The sequence below is a fragment of the Sander lucioperca genome, chromosome 10 (genome assembly GCF_008315115.2).
Source record: "Sander lucioperca isolate FBNREF2018 chromosome 10, SLUC_FBN_1.2, whole genome shotgun sequence".
NCBI lineage: Eukaryota > Metazoa > Chordata > Actinopteri > Perciformes > Percidae > Sander > Sander lucioperca.
The window spans coordinates 29,493,477-29,506,294 of NC_050182.1; the positions used below are offsets into that span (position 1 = coordinate 29,493,477).

At 41.3% G+C, this 12,818-nt stretch overlaps 2 protein-coding genes across 3 annotated transcripts; both read right to left on the minus strand.

The window, feature by feature from the left end:
• Positions 1–4,037: 4,037 nt before the first annotated feature.
• On the minus strand, positions 4,038–8,137 carry has1 (hyaluronan synthase 1). Of its 2 annotated transcripts, XM_031298846.2 has the most exons (5): positions 7,982–8,137; positions 6,368–7,076; positions 6,045–6,270; positions 5,778–5,910; positions 4,985–5,660 (listed from the first exon to the last, which is right to left on the minus strand). In XM_031298846.2, the coding sequence occupies exons 2-5, from the start codon at positions 7,061–7,063 to the stop codon at positions 4,985–4,987; spliced, it is 1,731 nt and encodes a 576-aa protein (XP_031154706.1). In that variant the 5' UTR covers positions 7,064–7,076; positions 7,982–8,137. The 2 variants fall into 2 exon arrangements, with proteins under 2 accessions (XP_035862511.1, XP_031154706.1); XM_036006618.1 differs by lacking the exon at positions 7,982–8,137 and having other exon boundaries at positions 4,038–5,660; positions 6,368–7,063.
• A 2,986-nt stretch (positions 8,138–11,123) lies between these two features.
• LOC116049313 (trypsin-3-like) lies at positions 11,124–12,574 on the minus strand. Its single transcript, XM_031298847.2, has 5 exons — positions 12,367–12,574; positions 12,070–12,229; positions 11,662–11,924; positions 11,432–11,568; positions 11,124–11,331 (listed from the first exon to the last, which is right to left on the minus strand). Exons 1-5 carry the CDS (start codon positions 12,404–12,406, stop codon positions 11,182–11,184), a joined length of 750 nt encoding a protein of 249 aa, XP_031154707.1. The 5' UTR covers positions 12,407–12,574; the 3' UTR covers positions 11,124–11,181.
• Positions 12,575–12,818: the final 244 nt, after the last annotated feature.

Sequence of the window (12,818 nt, forward strand, 5' to 3'; positions counted from 1 at the left end):
CGCAGAACCCTTTATTATCAGACCATTTTTTAATAATTACGCTATAATTACGCTGGATGGCATTGCCCTGGTCTCCAGCACTACTGTCAGAAATCTAGGAGTTATTTTTGATCAGGATATATCCTTTAACACTTCCATAACTTCAAGAACAGCCTTTTTTCACCTTTGTAACATTGCCAAAATTAGGAACATCCTGTCTCAAAATGATGCTGAAAAACTAGTCCATGCATTTGTTACTTCCAGGCTGGACTACTGTAATTCCTTATTATTAGGATGCTCAACTAAAACCCTAAAGACTCTGCAGCTGATCCAGAATGCTGCAGTGTTCTGACAAGAACTAAGAAAAGAGATCATATTTCTCCTGTATTAGCTTCTCTGCATTGGCTTCCTGTAAAATTCAGGATTGAATTTAAAATCCTTCTTCTGACCTACAAAGCTCTAAATGGTCAAGCACCATCATATCTTGAAGAGCTCATAGCACTGCGCTCCCAGAATGCAGAGTTACTTGTGGTTCCTAGAGTCTCTAAAAGTAGAATGGGAGCCAGAGCATTTAGCTATCAGGCTCCTGTCCTGTGGAACCAGCTCCCAGTCTAGGTCCGGGAGGCAGACACCGTCACCACATTTAAGAGTAAACTTAAAGCTCTCCTCTTCGATAAAGCTTATAGTTAGGGAGTGAGAAGTTGCAGCGATCGGCGGGGGAAGGTGTGTAGCCACAGTCATGACGCACCCCATCCCTATCTCTGTTTCTCTTCATAGAAAGTTCACGTATATTTAGGGAATGAGGAGTTGCAGTGTTCGCCTAGACCGGCGGGGGTGGGTGTAGCCACAGTCATGGCGCACCCCCTCCCTATCTCTGCTTCTCTTCATAAAAAGCGTATGTATATTTAGGGAGTTAGGAGTTGTAGCGTTCGTCTGGACCGGCGGGGGAGGGAGTGTAGCCACAGTCACGGTGCGCCGTTTCCCTGTCTCTTCTTCTCTGCAGCTCTTAGTTATGCTCAAGGGGGTAAGCTTCTCCTCGGACCGCGAACCTCCTATGGCGCCATTTTGATGCTAATAAGCCATCACCTCCCGTTAGCATTCCATTGACTGCCATTCATTTTGGTGCCACTTTGACAGCGAATAACTTTACATCTGAAGCGTTTAAAGACTATTTGTCCATTGTTTATTTCTAAAGAAACACGACAATGTATAAAAGGCTCCATTACCTTGTACCTCACGTTATGGCTCCGTAGCAGACGTTTTTATAAAAATAGGCTAACGATTGTGTCATAACCACGCGACTTACTGTCACACAGTAGAGAAATTACTGTATAGTACAGGAGCAGCGTGCAGGCAGTTTCGTCTCACATTAGCTGTTTAAGTGTAATTACTAATGTTAACTAGCATTTTAGTTAGCAATAATTAGTGGTGTGCCTATGTTATCTCCTTACATAAACCTACGCTCTTCGTCTCTGCAAGATTCGGAATGATTGAGATTTCTCTTGGCACAGCTACCAGAAGACTTCCAACTTTCAGACACGTTGCTCACGTCACATTTACGGCTGCGGAACGGCTCCGTAACGGCTCCAGAACGTTGACAGAGTCATTAGGTTTCCATTAAAGTCAATGTGTGTATTTCCACTGACTGCGGGACGTCTGCGTCCCTACTCCGTCCGTCAGCTCCGGCGGTCCGCAGCCCTCCGGAGCAGATACGCAGAGCTTCTATTTTTGCCGGACGCCGGAGAGCTCCGCAGCAATTCAGCACACGGCAGATAGTGCGGGACAGGAAGTCGAGCACAGAAATAAAATAAAAATCTGGTTCATTTTCAAAGTAAAATACACCGTGCTCACGGCGGATCATATTTCCCTGCACTACACCTTGAAAACACAGCACAGAGTTGTTTCCCCTCTACTCCTCTGGATGGAAACAAACTGTTGTTGGTTTTGTGGTTCTGTTCTACGTGAATTCGCGAGATATTGTGGGTCCTCGTGACTACAGCTGTCAGTCATGGCTGCAGCCGTGCCGCAACAAATCCGGACCTAGTGGGTATTGACGGACGGCGGAGCTCGCAGCCGTTCCGCAGCGGAACCGGTCCGCAGACGTTCCGCATCCAGTGGAAATCCACAATAAGCTTCTCTCTCTCCTCTCTCTTTCCATCTGTGTGTATCCATGTCCCAGAAATGCCTGTTACTAACCTAGCTCTGGGGAGCTTATTCCCCGGAGTCCTTATGGTTTTTTTTTCGCCCAGCATGTTTCCTTGGATTAGGATGGCATGGTTGTCGCCGTGGTCCTGCTCCACGCCCTGCAGTGCTGTGTTACACCCTGCTACGCTCTGCAATGCCCTGCTACGTCCTGCAACGTCCTGCCACGCCCTGCTGTGCACTGCTACGCCCTGTAGTGCACTGCAGTGCCCTGCAACACCACGAACTACTACTATTTCTAGCCATTATCTTTATTGTGACTATCATTGCCATTGTTCATCAAACCCCCAACCGGCACCGTCAGACACCGCCTACCAAGAGCCTGGGTCTGTCTTAGGTTTCTTCCTAAAAAGGGAGTTTTTCCTTGCCACTGTCGCATTTACGCATTTATGCATGCTCTTGGGGGGAATAACTGGAATTGTTGGGTCTTTGTAAATTATAGAGTGTGGTCTAGACCTACTCTATCAGTAAAGTGTCCTGAGATAACTCCTGTTATGATTTGATACTATAAATAAAATTGAATTGAATTGAATTGAATTACCTAACCACCTGAGAGCCATACTGATACCCAAGAGTCTAAATTTCAATATTTTTCAATTGCACTTAACGTAAGTTTAGGAAGATGTTCCTATATGTAAAATATTGAACTTTTCCAATGTGAATTTATCCAAATCACAACACCCTAAGTTCTATTAACAGAATATACCTCATACACAAATACTCAAGCAAAAAAAGGCCATGAGGCTGCTAGATAAAATGAGAAGGTAGAGCGGGTCGTCCTTTAATCAGGAGGTTGGTGGTTCGATGCCCTGCTCCTCCTGTCCGCATGTCGAAGTCTCCTTGAGCAAGACACTGAACACCAAGTTGCTCCCGATGGGAAGCTTGGCACTTTGCATGGCAGCCCTGCCACCATCGGTGTATGAATGTGTTTGTGAATAAGAGTAGTAGAATCCAGTAAGGTAGAAAGGTTGTATATAAATGTCTTCCATTAGTGTTTGACTCAGTATTGGGGCAACAACACTGCACATGCATTTATTGTTCATGTTTAGTGACCTGAAATATATATATATAGTGTATATTATTTAAAGTTTATGTTCAGTGACAAGTAAACCCAAGTTTACACAACTAAGTCACCTATTCTGTGAGGTTGTATCCTACCAGCAAATCATGGGGGAAAAACTTAGCAATTTGCTTTAAAAATGGGTGAACTGTACACATTCGCCCTCCTCAACCAGGTATAAAAGCCTCAACTCAGGGAGAACTTTCTCACTATCACGTTTTGTAATTTGACTTTTTCTATTTTAGATGTCTGCGTTTGTGTTTATATCAACACTCCTGCCAACCAAGTTTCCGTCTCAGAGATAGTAATAGGGGTTACCTTGAAGTAGCAGACGGTCAGTCTGCAACACTGCTAATCTGTGGAAATAGAGATAAACTATACTTATACATGGACACTTCTTTTTTTCTTGTCTTCTGATTTATCAGGTTGTACTTTGCACTTAAATCTGTGACTTTACAGTTTATTTTACTGGGCGATTCCTGTTACTTAGCCTGACCCCTGCCTTCTGGCAGTTTAACATTTTTCTTATCAGTGCAGTCAAGATTGTCACTGTGATTCTGGATAACTTGGACATTCACTGCCACTCCCTCAGATGGTAGCAGCGATGCTGATGCTAACCATGAAGAAGGGTTTATATTTAGGATGCTGGTGTGTAGCAGTGTTGTGTGTTGTAATCAGTGTGTCTTGTATAATGTGTTATGTAACTGTGTACTGATTTACCAAGTGATCCAAAGAAGACAGAGCTGTAGACATTAGAAAAATATTTAATTTTTTCAATTCTGTACAAGTTCCCCAAACCAACATTTTCACATTTTCAGACATTCCAGCCATTACAACAGGTGTATTGCTTAGAATATATAAATTACATAAAAAACTGCATGTTACAAATTAAACAAAGTGCATCTTACACAGTACACCCTATCAAGAAAATAGGTATACAATATAGGTATACAATATTTAAAGAAACATCAGTCCTCATTGTTTCAGGTTTCAGTAAGTGACTCCATGTTTTCATCCTCAGACACAGCATCATTATCAGTCCAGTTTTAGAGGTACAGTTTATTTTTCTCGGCTTGTGCATTTTTCCCACTTCGCAAAACTAGAACTGTTTATAACAGTTTTCTATATTTTCAAGTAAGTCTGCAACGCTGCAGAAAGTGCCATCCAGGATCCAGTGCAATGCAATAACAACAGTGGTGAAGTAATGGTCACTAAACTGACACAGCCATACAAGTGGTGTTCGTTGTGTTGTTAAAGTAATCTACATACACATATGTGGACATATCGTCTGAATATTTTTAAAAGACACATACACCAAGATCCATTACCCACACCTTTGAATACAAACATTTTATCTAAATAGCAGATTTCCAATCTTTAGATATCATAAATAAATATCTGATGGAAGGCCATCTTTCCCATCATAATACGACAAAGATAAACCTGAGAAGTGCATTGGCCCAAAAGCCCTCAGTATAGTTTCATTTAAATGTGCAACAGCATCTCCATAATAATTTGTCTTTATAGTCTTTTCTTTTATAGTGACATTTGTCTTTTATATTTTTGTTTTGTTTTTCAAAAATGCTCAGGTAATATCGATCCATATCACCAATTTTAACAATATTTTGTGTTTTTGAGTTTGTTGTTTTAGCAGCTGTATGAAAGCCCCTGAAACCCACTGAATAAAATAAGGTAAATTGTTGAATTTGAATAAATTATCTTCCTTCACTGGACACTTTGGGCCTACACACTCAATGCGTAACTTTGGCTGCGTTTCCTACATAACTGGCGGAACCATACCCAGTAGAGGAACATCATAAGCAGCCAGTAGCACATGTAGGCCACACAGCCAAAGCCAATAAACTTTGTTTCCAGTATCTTGGCTGGAGTAGACCAATCCTGTTGACTCTCCTTGTAGATTGTGTAACCGAGCCCACCTAATAAAATGGCTGCCCACACTGACAGAGGGAGGAGGGGCATGTAGTTCCCTACAATCTTACGCCTGCCTGATGTCCCCCAAGAGCTTTTGTTCATGGTGATAATCGCAAAGTACTTAGCAGGCAGCAGGCTGGTCATGTACAGAGCTGAGTAGAGGGACATAAACACCATCACCATGTCTCTTCGCAGGATGCAGGCGTATGCCGCTTTCACCAGCCCGATCAGCTGGATGCAGCACAGGATCCAAAGGATGTCCCACAGTGTGCCTGTCCAAAACAGCTGGATGATGGTGGCGGTGACAAAGAAGGGGAAAATACCTGAGACGATGGACTCGTAGGTCATCCAGAGGTGGTGCTTGTGCCACCACATTGCATTGTAGAGCCACTCACGGAAGTAAGATTTTGTCCAGCGGGTCTGCTGGTTAAGCCAGCGCAGAAACTGAGCAGGTGTCTCTGTGTAGCATTTGGAGCGGGCTGTGTATCTGAAGGAAATGGCAAAAATAAAATCTATGACATCTTTATCATTACAGCAAAGATAACACCATCAAGATAATTGAGTCTGACGTAATTTCTGTGCCCAATATTGATAAGCTTCTTACTTTGTAGCATAGCCCATGCTCAGCATTCGGTTGGTAAGATGTCTGTCATCACCAAATGTGCAGTGACTTCCCAAAAACATCTGATTGTACCAGGACTCCAGAAACTGCTGGAGGAGATCATTCCTGTACAGACCTTCATGAAGAAAGTCAAGAAAGAATTATCAGTTGCGAGTTACAACAGTTCATTAAAGCCAAAGTCATGACAACCACTGCTCGACATGTAGAATCATTACTTTGACCCACGTCACAGAAAAGCTTTTTCCTTACCCAAAGGGCCACTTATGCAGGACACACAGTTGAAGAAGGACTGGCAGGACCTTTCGATGTTGAAAGCCATCCAGTACCTCAGACTGCTCATGAAGCTGATGTAAGAGTCTTTCAGGTTGAGGATCATCACATCTCCTCCCACAGCTCCATACTTGTGGTTACTCTCCAACACTTTACACAGCTCCATGGTTGCCAGAGGGTCCAGCTTGGTGTCTGAGTCACACACCTGGGGATGGAGAACCAGAGTCATGTCATATTTCTATAAAATGATCTTAACTGAAACAAAACATAAGGAATATGAATTATAAAAGAAAAAGACATACTTGTATATAGTCAACTGATGGCCCGAGTGCTTTAAAGGCTGTGTACATCACCTCCCGCTTGCCGCCCCACTTCTGCATGATGCACACGCATCTCTTGCTCTGGATAAGGCGCTCTACCTCCTTTCGCTGTAGATCCTCACCTACAGTATGATCAGCATCCCCTCCTGGGCCCATTTCTGTTGCCATTTCCACATCCTGCTGGGCCTGAATGGGGTCCCATGTATGGTAGTTGTTCTTCCACACATAACAGCCAGGGTCTTGGTCCGCAAACACCTCCCTGAACATGTCCATCATATACCGGTCATCATCTTTGTTCCCGTCTATCACCATGATGATGCGCAGCAGCTCAGGGGGATACTTGAGGGCCCTGATGGAGTTCAGGCACTCTCTGAGATACGCAGGGTCCTCCTGGAATGCTGATATAGTGAAGCCAATGGTTTTGGTTAATGTGCAGGGGTCTGTGCGAGCTCTCATTCGCCGGTGCTCAATGAAGGCAAATAAGCTCTGGACCAACACGTGGAGTGAGAGGAGCAGTCCATAAAAGCCAAAGGAGATGATTCCATACAGGGAGGTGGCCAGCTGGAAACCGTCAACATAGGCCCACACCATCACGCCCAGGACCAACAGAGCAAAGGAGAAAGTGAGGATGGCACGAACTGTTGTGCCCAGCTTCTTCAATAAAGGTTTCAGCTCCATTGTGTTTCTTCACCTTACAGACACAAAGAACCCACATTTATGGTAAGGCTTGTTCATGCGTAAAGGATGGATTCCTGCTGGTCCTTGTCATGCTAAAAATGTTCCCAGACACTCACTGTGTTTGGATAAAAGGCTGTTTTAAATGGAATTAGTTGTTTTATGTGGACGCTCGTAAGACATGTTAACTATACAAGTTGGACAATAATACAGCTACCAGGCATACATAACACTTTAAGCTCCAGGCCATTATTTTTAAAGTTCTCATTGCCAAGACTGTTAATCCTAAAATGTGACTATATCACTGACAACTAGAAACGCATATAGGGGATAATATCAATACATACAGTGTATCCAAAAGACTGAATACTTTCCTAACATCATTTATCATTTTTAACTTGTGTTATTTACAAATTTTAATGTATTCAATGATATCGTTTTCTTGATATCTTTTTTAATTCACTTGTATGTACACATTTAAAATACTACAGGTCAACTACAAACCATACTTATTCATCCCAAACAAGCTTAAAACCTCATTCTGAAACTTGCTGACCTAAACAGTTGCAATATAAAACAAGAAGTGACACCGTGTTAATCAATGAAACTATCAAATAATAAATAAATAAAACAGTAAATGATTAAATATAGCCGGTAAATGATATGTATCATGCATCTTACCGCTAGCAGAAATCTGATAGGCTACCTGTTTTTATTTAAAACTATATATTTTAAATCACATCATTTGTAATGACTTGCCATGATTCTACAGTCCTTCTTTTGTTTGTATTTAAATTACAGCATATCTATAGTAATTCCGATGCAATTATAGCCTACTGTAATTATCAGTTTTTAAATAGTATCAGCAAAACAACAATGAAAGAACGTGACCAAACAAACAGTTATCTGTTTTAACCCTACCTGATGTCAAGTTCCCCTGCTTTAAATTTGCGGGACATCCACTTGGTGTTTCTCTTGTGCGGCAACTTGGCGTAAAGTTTGTTGGCTTTATAGGCTACGAGGTTGAACACGGACGGAGCCATCTGCGTGCTTTTTATGTCTGGGGAATGATCAATTACACGCGCCCCAGCTGACTCAGCCTTGCGTCAGGAGCAAGGCGGTGGTCCTGGTCCCGACTGAGCGTGCGGTGCATGAGGCTGCTTTTTTTTTCTTTTACCATAGAGATGTTTAGTCTGTGACCTCTGATAAGACTGTTTCCTAAAAAAAAAAAGAGGTTCCCAAACTGAGCGGCACTGTAGGAGCTTCAAATAGATTCACAGGAGACCAATCAACTCACATTTCTGGTTGGAACATCTAGGAGGATTTTTTTGGGTTGCCTATTGTGAGGTTTGCGCAACAATTTCGCATGTACAGCCAGCCTAAATCGCTTCAGACCTAACATTAACCGAGACCTACTTTAATTAAACCGTTTTATTTTATTTTATTTCATTGCTCAACCCGCTTTTTAGATCTGTGCACAAGAATTGTAAAAAAAATAAATGTAAGCATGGCAGTCGATTGTTCAAGACAGTGAGTATTAAACAGTGGTGGAATGTAAGCACATTTACTCAAGTACTGTAGACCACTTAAGTAGCTACTTATTACCTTCATACTTTACTTGAGTATTTCATTTTGGAGGCAAATATTGTACTTTTTATTCTTTAGTTACTTTGCAGATTAAAATAATAATACAAAATATATATCATCTAAGGAATTATAATGTATTATTATAAGTTAGGTTACACAGCACTATATAAAGTAACTCAAATTGGCTCCACCTTTACCAGCTACAACATTTAAGTGATTACATGAAGTGAACAGATTAATGCATTAATGATTAGTAAATTATTTTAGTAATTAGTAATTATTCTGAAATGGGCCATTCTGCATATTAAGTAATTGTACTATTCATACTTTAAATATATTTTGATGCTGACACTTTTGTATTTTTACTTAAGTAAGATTTTGAATTCTGGGCATTTACTTGTAACAGAGTATTTTTACAGTATATGGCTACTTTTATGTAGGTAAAACAGCTGAACACTTCTTTCATCTCTGGTATTGAAAATGAAACTCTTGAAGTTATTCTGTTTTGCTAGAAATGCAGAATGTCAGGTATTAAATCACATTAACTTTGAGAGAGAAAAGATAAGTAGCCTCAGAAGCATGCAGTCAAGTTTGTATACAAGTTGGATGTTGCCCTCTGCTGGCTCCTATCTGACACTGCAGAAGTCCAAAAACCAAAGTGGTAGTAAAGTAGTGGGAGGTAGGTAAAAAGGGAGGTCTTTTTCATTGTGAAGTGTAATAGGAGTCAAAACTGGAGTCAAAGAGTAAAAGAAGTCTTGTCTCTGTTCTATACTACTAATCAGTAACTTCAGAGTACTGAAGCTGCCCCTTCTGGTACACTAAGTTGCTGCCACTGTCCTGACTTAACAACATCCCTATAGAGTTACTTTACAGGAAAATCTGTTGACCGCTCATGAGGGTCCACACCCTAAGCCGCAGGAGCTGGCCCAAAGCGTCAACACGCTTCATGTCAGAAGAAGCCACCACCAGGCATATGTTAATATATGTGCTATGGGTTTTCTCCATGAGATCTGTATGTTTTCATAAATGTAGGCCTATATACAACTCTATATACTTTTGTGCCATTGTTTTACAACTTTTAATTCATCATCTCTAACATGTTCTCTGAAAGTTTTTCTGTTAAATAGTTTTATATATTTAAGTGTAAGGTGCTTTGATTAAATCTTTTCACATGCCATTATTATTAAATTATTACTCCATCAATCAGCTTGTCAGCTATTTCCCTTTGTCTCTATTTCCTTTTTATAGCTCTATTTTTATAAAAAGGTCACAGCTAAACTCTGATTTCTTCTGACATGGCTAGTTATTGCAGTCGCTAAAGGAATAAACTGCATTGGTCTGTAGCCACATCAAGAACATGTGTAAAGGACACTACACTGCAGAAGGAGGAGGACTCATTTACCAAGCTACCAAAACTTCTAAGTAGCTCGTAAACATGGTTTGTGGAATTCTGTAGGATTTAAAACATGGAGATCTAAGTTGACATAATGAACATCCTGTCCAATGCCGTATTTTCAAAAATAAAAAGTACATCCAGCATCATAGCAATAAGAGTTATTTTTTGTACACAGGCTATGAGTCCTCGTTAGGCCTCTTTATTTGGTGGTCAAGCAAATGCCTGGTGACTCACCCCGCTGCTCTGCGCCACACCCAAGCAACCAAAATCCACTTAAATCACTCTGGCATTTTGTGATTGAGTTTTCTCATATGTGCACCTGATGCTGTTGTTAATTGCCGGTTTGTGACCTTCCACAGAAAGGGTACAGAGCGGAGTCACTGGCAGGGAGTTAGTGACTTGCAGTGCATACGCTTCTTCCTTTAGATGCTCAAAACTCAAAACCTCTGGTTGATAATCTCCTCCTACATTTCCATTTTACTCCAAACACAAACTGCACAACTACAGCTAAAAAAAGTTTCTGGATAGTCAACTGTCTAAGTACCATATTTGTAGCAGACAGTGCTCCATAATCAGTGATTATGGAGTGTGGCCAGAGTGTGCAACATGCTTTACAGTTTCCACCCACAGAGAGCAGTGTAGCAGCATTTTTTTTTTGCCCTTTGTGATTTACTGTTGGCTTACTGTAAATGTCAGGTTTGCTCCTCCAAGGCATCCGTGAGCAAGAGACATGTCTGCCCATTCATTTTAAAGTCATTCTGAGTCAGAGTTCATATAAAGTCAAACACTGTGACAGCATGGGAGGTAGATAGATGGATAGATGCCATTTTGATTTACAGTCATGCTCACCAAAGCTATGAATTATGGTGCTGAGCACAAGTGGCTTTTCAGACGCACTTGTTCTTAGACACCCGCAGAGCAAAACACCTGTCTGTTAATTTACTGTAATGTAAAGCAAGTGCATGTGGGAGGCGGATGTCTTTCTCTTCACACAGGATGTTATATTCTTAGATACTCAATGTCATTCTCATTCTAATGCCTCACTAATATAACTGTAAAAACCACACTGTACACACAGCACATCATATAGTTGACTTTACTGCCAGTTCACATGTGAATTATTTGATACATTTGCTGCTCAGCCAGATGCCATGGTGTTCTTGATCCAGGAGATGTAATTGCAAACTTTTGTGTACACCCCAGGTTTTTTTCTCAAAGCGCAGCCATGCCCCCAAGACACGACTCCCTGGAGTTCTCCATCACAGATCATGGGACCCCCAGAGTCACCCTGAAGATAAAAAAAGATGATTATCTTAACTTGTGCATCCTTTATTTCAAGAGGCGGAAACAGTTGTTTTGTGTTACAGTAGCCATGATCTTTATATTACCTGGCAGGAGTCCTTCCCTCCCTCCAGAAAGCCAGCGCAGATCATGTTTTCAGTGATTTGGAAAGGATATGAATTAAAGCATGTGTCATCACTCAGGAGAGGGGTGTCCAGGCACTGCAACTTATCAGGGTACCTCGCTGAAAAAGAAGAGTGTTTTCACGTACATTAATGGCATGAAATAGCATTTTTGGAGCATTCTTAGACAGTCAGATAGTTTCTCTGTAGCTTACAGCCCTCATTGCTGGGACGAAGACTCCCCCATCCAGAGATTTTGCACAATGTCCCATCACTGGCACACTTTGAAGGGAGCATAGCAGGGCTCACGTAGCTGTTCAGAATGGCAGGTCGACTCAGTTTAATCAGCATGATATCACTGTCCTGTGTGCGGGAGTTGTAGTCAGGGTGGCAAATAAACTTGGCAGACATAATGTGCTGTTCAGTCCCTTCAGGTTCCCAGATGTCATGCTCTCCCAGTCGAACTTCTACATCTGACCTAGAAGAAATAAATCAGTTTTGAAAGTGACTTTGTCCTCTTACAGCTAGATTTTTCAAATACAATATAAATTCATCATTGTTAACCAGCTGCTAGAGTTTTGTTTTACATGCTGTAAACAGAGGTAAGCGATCATCTTTCTTACTTTGTTTGGCAGTGTGCAGCAGAGAGCACCCACTCATCAGACAGAAGAGTCCCACCACAGAAGTTGTACCCAGTGAAGAGAGACACTTGGTGGGGCACAGAATTCTTCGGACACTCATACCCTCCAACAATCTTGTTATCGTCCTTCAGGGAAACTGCAGCTGTTAAAAAGTAACAATAAAGACAAAAACAGAAAAAAAAGTGTTTTGACATCTATCATATCAACACGTAAGTCTGTGGCACCATTCGACGCCCCATAATCAGACTTTTTACAGTATCTATCAGTTCCTTAATATACCTGCCCCTCCAAAGAGAGTCAAAAGAAGGAAAAGCTTCATGCCAACACCGTCTGTCAGTCTGCTCTCACCCTGTTAGTTTCAGGTATTTAGTCCTCTTATCTCCTTTTTTTCAAGGTCTTCTGTCGTCAGAGGTACACCTCAAACACTAAACATGTGTTACATTTCCTCAGAGCACTGGATTTATTGTACAGTATACAGTAAAAGACAGAAAAACTAACTGGGGAAAAAAGCTTGGCTGAGGAAACCATTTAAATTGCAAACACTGACATTTGGAATTCCCCTTTGTCAGTATGCTTTCAGTCAGAGTGATTTTCATTAGATTTTGAGCTCTTTGTAAGTTTGAGCTCACTGTGGAATCGGTGCATTTTCATTAAGCTAAGTCAATTGCTACGGCAATGCTTTTTTTCTTTACAACAGGTTTATTAGACAATCACGTACTGTATGATAATAC

Bases quoted from the DNA above. Each gene is read 5' to 3' on its own strand.
- has1 (XM_036006618.1), bottom strand. From the start codon at position 7,063: ATGGAGCTGAAACCTTTATTGAAGAAGCTGGGCACAACAGTTCGTGCC. The intron at 6,271-6,367 runs GTATGTCTTTTT...CTCCATCCCCAG, and splicing joins CATCAGTTGACTATATACAA to GTGTGTGACTCAGACACCAA. The intron at 5,911-6,044 runs GTAAGGAAAAAG...TTCTTCATGAAG, and splicing joins CTGCATAAGTGGCCCTTTGG to GTCTGTACAGGAATGATCTC.
- LOC116049313 (XM_031298847.2), bottom strand. From the start codon at position 12,406: ATGAAGCTTTTCCTTCTTTTGACTCTCTTTGGAGGGGCAG. The intron at 11,569-11,661 runs GTAAGCTACAGA...CTTCTTTTTCAG, and splicing joins TCGTCCCAGCAATGAGGGCT to CGAGGTACCCTGATAAGTTG. The intron at 11,332-11,431 runs GTAATATAAAGA...TTTTATCTTCAG, and splicing joins GAGGGAAGGACTCCTGCCAG to GGTGACTCTGGGGGTCCCAT.